Below are 10,462 nucleotides of genomic sequence, written 5' to 3' on the forward strand. Positions count from 1 at the left end.
TAAAGTCCGGTGTACTTGCAGCTGCAGTGGCAGTGAAGGTGGAGAACCTCCTTCTTCCCACTACCTGCTCTGGAAACTGCTCAACAGCCAGTTGGGGGCAACCCAGCCCAATACAGCATGTGAGAGCCCTCCCGAGCACCTCGGTTTCGCCAGATGCAACTGCTGTAAGGAAGTAAAAGAAACATTTTCTGAAACTGTGAAGCTTTGGTAGAGGAAGATGGAGAACCCGCTTCTTTTATTCCCCCAACTAAACATTTCTGCTTCAAAGGATAAATCCTATTACAAAGTCATGAAATCAACAATTAAAGAAGAGCCACATCAAGCAAGCAAGCCTGGGTAAGTTTTAAGGTCATGCTGACACTCTGAGTGTTCTGTTTATGTAGAGGATTCTTCTAACATAGCTTGTGGGTAAGAACGTAGGGCACAGATCATATTATTTTTTACTTATATATATATGAAAACTCATGAACTGCAATCCCAGTAATTGTATACGTAAGATATTAATTCATCGTGGAAATATTTTTTAAGAAGAAGAAACAAATGAAACAATAAACTAAGAAAAGAGGAAAGGGAGGTTTCAAGAAGTTCTGAGAAATGCTTCTTTAAAGCCTGAATATGATCCGGAAAAGTTTCTTTTTAGAAATTTCAAATGACACAAAGCAATACTTCCTTTTTCTTTGCAAAACATTAAAAGTAGAATATGCTGAGCCAACCGTTTATGTTCTCTAATGTGAAATCTCACCCTCCTATCTTTAAAATAAATGAAAAAGATACTGAAAATGAAAAGATTTCCATTTCTCTTTGTCAGTGCTTCATATGTAAATTTGTGCTAAGCTATAAAGAAAAAAAAATCATTAATGTGAATAATATATGTAGAAGTAACATCAACATTACTGTAAGTGAACATAGGGGGATCTATGATGCAGAAGCAAATATATTAGTCAAAGGAAATATTTGAGGGTAAACCCCCAACTTTCAACCAGGTTGCTTGAAAAGCTACCCTAAATCTGTTGTAGAGCTAAGCAGAAGAGGAATAGGCTGAGCCTTCTCCTGCAGAAATCTGAATTCCATGAAGGTGATCATCTTGGTAAACCTGGAAGCTTGACAAAAGCGGCAAGGTAAGCATTATAAAAGACTGAGCTGGTGGGGATTCCTTTCAGGAAGTGCCTGTGTGACTCAGAACGTTTCCTGCATTTGTGCGTGTGCATTCAGACTTCGCAGAGGATAACACTTTCAAGATCTATTCAATTTAATAGCAATCTAACCCAAGCATACAAACACTATGGAATTATCTGGTGTGCATCAAGGTAACTCACCACTAGTGTTTTCACACTACCAGATGTAGATTGGTCCCCATACACTTGCAGATAGGTTTAAACCTTTACTCATGCCAACAGAGTTATTAGTCCATTGACTGTATTGAGCAAGCATCAAGTCAGAAATGTAGCTGACTAATTACTGCTTACAGGGAAATCACACAGCTCCTTGGAAAGCAGGTTTTCCAAAGAATTCTGTGATGTACAAATGCCAGATGCATGTCAAGTACTGAATGCCTATTTCCTCAATAATTGCTGTAATTTTTTAAACACTCTTGTCTCCAAAATTTAGATACTGTTGTTTAAACACTGTTGTAATACTGTCCCTGTTATACTATTTCTCATAAAGATGCAGAGTAAAATCTTGTTTTTGTTGACTTCAATAAGAGTTTAGTTCCTGACTTCAGTGAGTTACCAAGATCTCACTGATATATTAAGAATTGCATTTGTAGGTCTTAGCTGAAAAGAAGGAATGCGTAAAGTACTGCAACTCCATGGGTAAAAAATTAGCCACCCCTTTCTTTCCATCACAGATCACTTCAGAACACTTCAGTGCTTCCTATGCTCTTTTGTCTTGTTAAGCTTGATGAACCTTCTTTAAGCAGTTACTATCTTTGGGACCAAGGTGCCTGCTTTGACCAGAACTCCTTCTACCAGCCCTTACTAATTCTGAAGACATGGTAGAAATTGTATAAAGGCCCAAACTCAGTTTCTAGAACCCATGAAAAAGTGGCTGAGAAGTGGGTATCTAAACAACTGCACCTATGCATCTGGATAATTAAGCAGTGTTTGTTGCTCACATGTCCAAATATCATGCCCATCCAAATGACAGGGTGTACTCATGATCTGGAAGACTTTCCAGTCCACGGTCATGGGGGGCTTCATTACTTTCTTTTTTTCTCTCTCTTTCTTGTTTTGCTGCTGACAGAAGCCTTAATTCAATGGTTTTACAGTTCACTCAGAAATACAAGATATTGCAATGATGAACAAAGGTAAAACAGTGCTGAGAACACCCTTTTTCCGTTTCTTGGTTCCAGACATGTAAAACCATGCTAAGATTGCATCTAAAAAAAGAAGGCACAGCCTCCATGCCACCTGTACGCAGACAGTATTGGGTGGCTGATTACCCCTGGTATTTCATACAAAGTACACAGCCATCAATGCATTCTCGTAATCTGTGAAAAGGCACTTTCAGAGGCAGATACAATAGCGATAAATAATTCTCTGAAGAATTTTCCCCTTTTAACAGACTATCACTTCTTCACTCAGCCAACTGCTTTTTACCACATTACAGTCAGCCAGGTGCCTGACTGACAGGGATTCTGCTGTTCTTGTGGTATGGAAAGGAAACTGGTAGATTTTTGCTGATCTTTCTCGCTATATATATAGAGAGAGGTGTAGATTATTTTTGGCAAAAATGGAAAAAAAAAAAAAAAAGAAAATTACTGTTCTTCAAACAATAAAGTGAAATAATAGTTTGAGATTTATTATTTAAGTGATTTACTTAGTTTTTATGATTTCCATTCTTCACACAGAGATGCTAACGTAAGTAGAAAGATAATTTAATGAAAAACTGCACATGGATAGTGTGGTGATAGTGGAAATGCCTGTAACCTGTTAATTAGTTTCTTCTCATCTTTAGAAAGTGGCAAAGCTGAACAAATCTTGGTTTCTGTCTGTTATTGCAGTAGCTCATTGCTGCACCCAGGTGTTGGGGATCTGTGAGGCTACTGGGTTGATGCAGTTCCTGAAGGAAAACTAGAAATTCACACTAAGAGTTTCCAAACCCAGCAGAGAACCTCTCTGGCATTCCGTGCAGTTGTGGACTGCATATTGTGTCTGAAGTCATCAGGGTTTATCTTTCACTATAACCAAATTAATTTCCGTAACTATAGGAACCCACTGTTCCCAGACTTACAAGTCCACACAGTTCAGAGAACTGCACTTTTTGTACTTCTTATAACTAAAAAACTCTGTAAGGAGTGAGGTCTCATGTTCCCTGACTCCAGAATCCCCCCACTTTGCGTCCTATGCTCATTTCTTGAATTTCAGTTCTCCAGTATTTGTACCTCTCAAGAACTGTTTGTCTGCCCCTAGTTAAAAGTTTCATTCCTATAAAGCAATGACTTCAGCTAGGAGACATGTGACACCTCTTAACAAAAAAAAAATAATCCTCCTTTTATTTTTTTGCAAAACCAGGAGCATTACTGGCTTAAATTTCTTCCCAAAGTGACCGGAATTTCCTTTCATGTAAACTTCATGTGCCTACAGATTTTGCAAAGGGAACCCAAACTATGTGAATCAGGCAACAGAACGGCAAGCCTCCGTGGGGAGGGGGGAATCATACCCAAAAAGTGTTCAGTCCATAAGAAGTTGTTCTAACCAACTAACCCTGGAGAAGTTGCTTAGTGATACTTTTAGTGTATTGTGCTTTGCCCTCGAACAAAAATGTTTCTAAATATTAATATTCATAAAGCACCTGATAAAAATGGACTTCACTTTCAGGCTTAGAACTTAAGTCCTAGTCCTAGCATGATACAGTTCATCTCTGGGCTTACTCCAGTTCTGGTCTACTAAAAATCAAAGTACTGTCCAGGTGTGTGTACAGGGTTAATCTGTACAAAACAAAAAAAGGGTTTCTCCAAAATTGTATTTGCGTGAATGAAGTAGGGTATTCTTTTATCCTTTCTGCATTGTTCTCTAGAGCAGAATATTTGAAATCAAAGTAAAATACGTGCAACTTGACATATTTGATGAAGAATATGTGGCATTTTATAAATGGAGCACAGTGTCTCAGAATAACATGACATTTGAAAAATTTTTGTGGTAAACAAACCAGGCTATGTGTGCTATTACCCTATAAGACTATCACCTAAACCATATTGCTACAACTTTGTCTTCAGGCTATAGAATTTCCCGTATTTCATTAAAAATAGACTGTGGTAACACAGCCTCAGACCGAGTGCATTCAAAACCACATCTCTGCAAGAGTATTTTTGAAGTTTAAATAGGTGACTGACCTGGTTCCCTTATGAATTTTACCATACAGCATGATCTCAATTCCCTTAAAGATAGTAGCACAACACAAACACTGAAGAGAAAAATCTCTGCTGTGATGTTTTTTTAAACAGGGGGAAGAAGTACAACTCTGCAGGAAAAATGTCAGAAAAAAAATTAAGCCAAATGTTTCTAAAGTCCTTAAGAGAATGAGCTCCTTTAGTGATGTCATCTAACCAAAGGCTTTGGGAAGCAGTCCTGAGCAATAATATTAACAGATAACACATGTTACAACAGCTTCATAAATACATAATATGCCAATTCTTCAAACCCACTTTGTTTCTTAAGCAGTGTGTCTCCTGAAGAAGCAGTGAAATGGGGAGAATCTTTTGACAAACTGCTTTCTGAGAAAGGTTAGTAGTTTTTTCCTCTCTGTGCTGACTGTTAGGATGGAAAATGATGGAAAATTATAAAATCCAGTTGTGCACTTAAATAGACCTGGCAGTTACCTAAACTAGGTACGATGGGTCATTTATAGCAGCGCGTGTTTCTGCTTCGCTCCCATGCTTAGGCTATAGCATGCTGTCAACTACTGAAAATAGTTGAACATAACTTTTAAGTTTCATATTTCATTGAACAAAGTAATATAACAGGCAGCAAAGAGTTCCTTCACTAAAGAGTAGAATTTCATTTGAATACTGCTCAAATATTCCTGACTGAACACCAAACCTTAAAAATGAAAACATGTTCTATGTACTTAAGAAAAGACTTTGTCACTTCTGATACAGTTTGTTTCTAAAACAGTGATAGGACTGTTGGCCATCATTTGACAGGGCCTGTTGCTTACATGATTATCAAATGCACTTATGTCCCTCCTTCCGTTTTGGAGGGACACACGTATGATCCAACTACAGTGCTGGACACTATGTGCTTTTCAAATCTGTTCCTTCAGCAATTGACATCAATACAATTGCATTTCTTCCACAGATTAAGCATACTTGGGAATGAAAATATCTTCAGCATAATAACAAAAGGATAAAGCAAATTGTAAAGATGCTAAAAGCCATTCATTTTAAATTGTTACTGGACAACAGTCTACTTATGAGTAAAGACTCAAATAGTGTTTCGGTCAGCCTAGGCTGATATTCAGCCAGAATAAAGTCTGTCACTTTCACATACCTCCACATGTTTTGATTGCTTCTATTTCTAAATTCACGAGATCTTGGTAGTGAATTTTTACAGATGCTGAGAATTCTGTAATGGGAGTTACAGCACTCAGGATCATAATGAAAGAACTGCACTTATTTTAAAACCTTTATGTATTTTAAAATTATTATCTACAACATGATGTAATTCAAAGGGAGCATAACCTATTTTGTGCTGACTGTGTGAAAAGAGTAACTATCCGATAAGGATATGGGTTTTTAATGCAATTCAACATTCCCTTCTGTAGCGGGATTGGATGCCTTTACAAAGTTTCTGAAAACTGAGTTCAGTGAGGAGAACATCGAGTTCTGGATAGCTTGCGAGGATTACAAGAAAAGCAAAACTGCACATGAACTTTTGCCAAAAGCTAAGACCATTTATGAAACATTCATACAGAAAGATGCTCCAAAAGAGGTATAGTAAAAACGTTCTTCATTGTACACAGTATTTGACACAAATGCATCTGATGAAATCTGCTTTTAGGGAGTGCACGCCCAGAAGCAGGGGCAGTAGTTAATCATGTAGTCACTGACGTTAAGAAGGCTGTATCTTAAATGTCAAAGCTCTGGAAGGAAATCTGGAAGCAACTGCATAGATTATTCTCACTGTCCTCCATAGTCCTTTCAATACTCTCTCCATGTTACTCTTCTAAGTGTAGAGCATGTGTTTAAATATTATATCATAGGAATCAAAGATTCCTCATGTTCTGTAAAGCCAGGAGATATATATGTACATATACAGGGTATATTTAAGAAAAAATAGTGATGTTAAATGTTAAAGCTGCAATGAGACATACCAGCTAGCATTTGTGAAAAAGTATTATCTGTCTTTATGTAAAACTACCTCCAGAACAACTGATTTATTCTCCCTTTCTCTTAAACCAGTAATTATCTATTAAATTATTACATAACTGAGATTGAGGAGCTTTTATTTTAAATAAGCCACAAGACTGAAAGAGACTAGAAGAAACTATTAAATTAAACATATCCCTTAAAATAATAATTATGTTTTAAGAATGGACTTTTCTTGATTGACCCTTCCCCTCTTTCCACCCCCCAGATCTAATTGCATATTCTTTGTACGTGCTGACAGTAACATACCCAAAAATATGTTGATATGTCAATCTTCACCAACACTAAGGCCTTTTTATATTACTATAACAGTGCAAAAAGTTTTCATATTTACAATTTCTTCATGTTACTGAAGCCTGTTATAAAGGATTCATAAATGAGCAAAAGCAAAATTTTTTGCCTGCTCTAGGAAGGACATGAACAGGTTGGGAGGTGATGAACTCTCACTGAAATCACAATCAGCCTCTTCAATAAGTCTTTTGGACTTAAAATTTCCTATAATTCTATCAAGTTTGAGCAGACCAAATATGTCACTTGCCAATGCTCCTTTTCCCCTGTATTCTTTTATCTGTCACAATAGCAAAAGTTAAACACTAACTGCTACTTCCCTGTAGCAAGGGTGAAAAAGGTGTAGTTCTCATTTTAAGAGCAGGATTGCAAAATGGTGCAATTTCCACCTGTAATACCCATAGATTATATTCAAGATTAAGTTCCGCTTTTCCTCGGAAACATTACCTTTGAAAGACATGTCCCTTTTTATTTCTTCCCCTGCTGCATGTCTTTGGGGTGGACCTTACATAAAAAGAAACCCCCTGAGCTGTTGGAGGTAGAACCTGTCATTGCCAGTTGATGGATCTATGAGCAGTTATGGTAGGGCATCAAGCGCTGATGCTGTCAACGCTTATGAGATTGACGTAAGCAAAAAAATGAGCAGGAGGAAAGCTAGGGAGGGGACAGGGTGTGGAAGTCGTACTTTGACTAAGAGTAATGTAACGGTTTCTTTATCTGTCATACTTTTGATTTGGTGCACGTAGCGTGGGTGCTGTTGTTCACCTTAAGCAGTTGGCTTTGGTGAAACTTAGTTCCTTGGGTTCAGCTGAGCAGCTGAGACCAGCCAACAGCATCTCATTTCAGACCACGCAGCTCTGGAACTTGCCTCTTCTCTCTGACTAACTTCTTGTCCAGCAGAGCTCTTTTACACACAAATTTCTAAGTGTACGGTTTGATAGGATCATAAAATCTTAGGTTTGATGAGTGGACCGTTTTATCATCCTTATTTGCCCTTCAGTTCTTAGATCTAAACTATTTGTTTTAACTAGCTTTATGGAAATGGCAGGTGTATCTCAGTGAGGGGGGAAAAAAAGCATATTATAGGAGTCACTTTTTGACTGGATTAACAATTTTTTAATGTATTTTATCCTATTTTTCAAAATAGCATGCTTAAATCAGTGCCTGACACTTTAATAAAATTCTTAAACTAGTTAAATCTTCCCAGGATGAATGCAACAGCACATGGAAGAAACGATCATTTTGATATGCTTTTCCCATCTAAAGCTTCCAGAAACCCATTAAAATAATTTTGATATTTTTAATTATTAGAGTTTTCTCACCTTCCTACCACAAAAACTCTACACAGAAACCAGAAATTTTAAATATTCACTAACATGGTCTAATGAGACAAAGTTCTACATGAATCCTAAATGAGAATGGAGGGAGTTCTGTATTAGTTGCAAATTAGTTGCAAAGCCTGACAGCTGCAGCTATACAAAGATCACTATTATAAAGTTTCTTTTAGTCAAACATCAAACTTTATCTTCTATTTTACTGGTTTTCCATTGTACCAATGACAGATCTTTGAAGACTTTCTGACAGCCATTACTGAACATGAACATACTAATTCTGTGGTATTAATATCTCATTGTATCAGGGATTCAAGGTCATCTTATCAGAAAAGACTTTCACCAGAGTACAGTATCATTGCTATGGATAATAACAAAAGAAATGCATGGATGTACATTAAAGAAATATACTTTTCCTCATTCTCCAGGTGAATTTGGACTTTCAAACCAAAGAAGTCACAAGTCAGAATATTGAACAGCCCATCATCACCACCTTTGATGCAGCACAAAACACAGTCTACAGGCTGATGGAGCAAGACAGCTACCCACGCTTCCTAAGATCTGATCCTTATTTAAATTTGGTTAAGGGGAGAAATCCCAGTCGTCCTACCCTTAGGAGACGATCACGATCTTTTACTGTCAGTGATTTCCAGGGTGTACGACCAGACTTTACCGTTTGGTAGCAGGGAAACTCAACCCTCATAAATTCTAGCTACTGCAGCAACTCACATGTGTTTTAAAATCCAAATCTTTAGCAGGTGTGAATGAGTGGAAAGCAAAGTTACATGCACTTATACCAGGTCAGAGTTCTGTAGCTGGTGATTAATCTCATTTATTATAGAGATGTAGGCAACATATTGCCATGACACATCATGTAAAGTTTTCATACAGTATTTTTTTTAAACTCAAGCAAGAGCTATAATCGTATTTGGAGGAAAAATTTGAGTTTCCTGCATAAAAATGTTGTATAAAATTCCATTTGATAGTATCTACCACGTATCTTGGGCCTGTATTATTTAGGACAGAGTTTCATCACAGTTAGAATCTATATACCTAGCCTTTGCACATATTTATGTTTCTGCAGTATTTCCTACACTAAGCATAGAGTATTTGTGGTTTTTTCTCATACTGCAAAACACATAGGAACATTATTTGGTATAATGTAAATTACATGGATTTTAACTACAGCCACTGCATAATTAAAATTTAGCTATTGCATATTTTAAGAGGAACATAAGAATACCTATTTAATTTTTGGGGGTACTGCTGTTTTCATATTATATGTGTCTCTTCTCTGTAGTTAAGTTACGCTGTACAGATTATCTTTGCCATCAAATGCTTGTATTCTAATTTTCTGCAACCAAATGAGGAGCAACAAAGGGCCGAGAGAGTGCTATTTTAACACAATATGTGTCATTAAATATCAGGTCATGTATATGTGTGTGTATATATATATATATTAAAAAAAAATTCTACTTTTATTTGTAAGTATTAATCATATACCAACTTTGTTACTAAACTTTGTTCTAAATTTTTTCTGCCTTTTATTTTGAGAAAGAATCTGAAAATTAACATCTCTTGGACTCAGGTAGAATAACCTTCAGTTCTACCAGTCATTAATATACTCACTATGGTTATAGAGGAGGAAGGAGAGATCTCCCCTTTTATTTCTTTATTATTGAAGTCACGCATATCCTTTTCATAGTCAGTATATGCAGTTATCCTGTCCTTTTCTATCAGAATTGATGCAATCATACTTCAAAGCATGGGGCAATTCTTAAAATCTTAAACATTGGTTCAGTTTAGCTAGTGGCTGCAGGATTTAGCTGTAACTATGACTTGTATATTCAGTCGCTTTGCACGGAATTTAAGCTTTCTCCCTTTTCTTCCCCTTTCTGTAAGTGGTCAAAGTGAAGAGGTGCAGTTTGTAAGTATGGGACTTTATACTCTTTACTAATTCAGGGTATATATGAACTGCTTGATCTGAGGGTTTCTGTGTCTGCTTTATTAACTTTCAATAAATCTGAAGTGAACTACCTAAAAAGTTGTCAGGATTCAGTTTATCACTAGTACATTGATGAGTAAAATGTGACGACTTCACTTCACTTATAATTCAATACTAGCTGTAATCATTACCATTTCAATCAAAAGTGTTACTGTGCACAGAGACCCAAATTCACCAGGAAACGCTGCTGAGCTGCAGTGACCTGGGCACCATCTCCAAACTCATAGCTTTACCTGGGGAATAGACAGGAATCACATTTGTAACTCTGAGGGGTATGATTTATTCCATTATCCTTCCGTGATCCCAAAACTCCAGGCACGTGCTATTTCTAACTGTGTAAGTTGTTAGAACCTGGGCACAGTGATTCAGGAATAAATCAAATCTTTTTAGTAGCACTGATACTGTATTTCAGTCTCTTTATTGATACCAAATGCAGCTTTGGAGCTTGTCAGCCTCCGTTTTTTACAG

At 36.9% G+C, this 10,462-nt stretch overlaps 1 protein-coding gene across 2 annotated transcripts; it reads left to right on the forward strand.

Annotated features, from left to right (window-relative positions):
* Positions 1–16: 16 nt before the first annotated feature.
* RGS18 (regulator of G protein signaling 18) lies at positions 17–10,393 on the forward strand. 2 transcript variants are annotated; one of them, XM_049807349.1, is made up of 5 exons: positions 17–336; positions 1,017–1,118; positions 4,662–4,726; positions 5,767–5,933; positions 8,418–10,393. In XM_049807349.1, exons 1-5 carry the CDS (start codon positions 218–220, stop codon positions 8,670–8,672), a joined length of 708 nt encoding a protein of 235 aa, XP_049663306.1. In that variant the 5' UTR covers positions 17–217; the 3' UTR covers positions 8,673–10,393. The 2 variants fall into 2 exon arrangements, with proteins under 2 accessions (XP_049663306.1, XP_049663307.1); XM_049807350.1 differs by having other exon boundaries at positions 18–336; positions 4,665–4,726.
* Positions 10,394–10,462: the final 69 nt, after the last annotated feature.

This window comes from Accipiter gentilis, chromosome 8 (assembly GCF_929443795.1).
Source record: "Accipiter gentilis chromosome 8, bAccGen1.1, whole genome shotgun sequence".
NCBI classification, from domain to species: domain Eukaryota; kingdom Metazoa; phylum Chordata; class Aves; order Accipitriformes; family Accipitridae; genus Astur; species Astur gentilis.

Bases quoted from the DNA above. Each gene is read 5' to 3' on its own strand.
- RGS18 (XM_049807349.1), top strand. From the start codon at position 218: ATGGAGAACCCGCTTCTTTTATTCCCCCAACTAAACATTTCTGCTTCA. The intron at 4,727-5,766 runs GTTAGTAGTTTT...TCCCTTCTGTAG, and splicing joins CAAACTGCTTTCTGAGAAAG to CGGGATTGGATGCCTTTACA. The intron at 5,934-8,417 runs GTATAGTAAAAA...CTCATTCTCCAG, and splicing joins AGAAAGATGCTCCAAAAGAG to GTGAATTTGGACTTTCAAAC.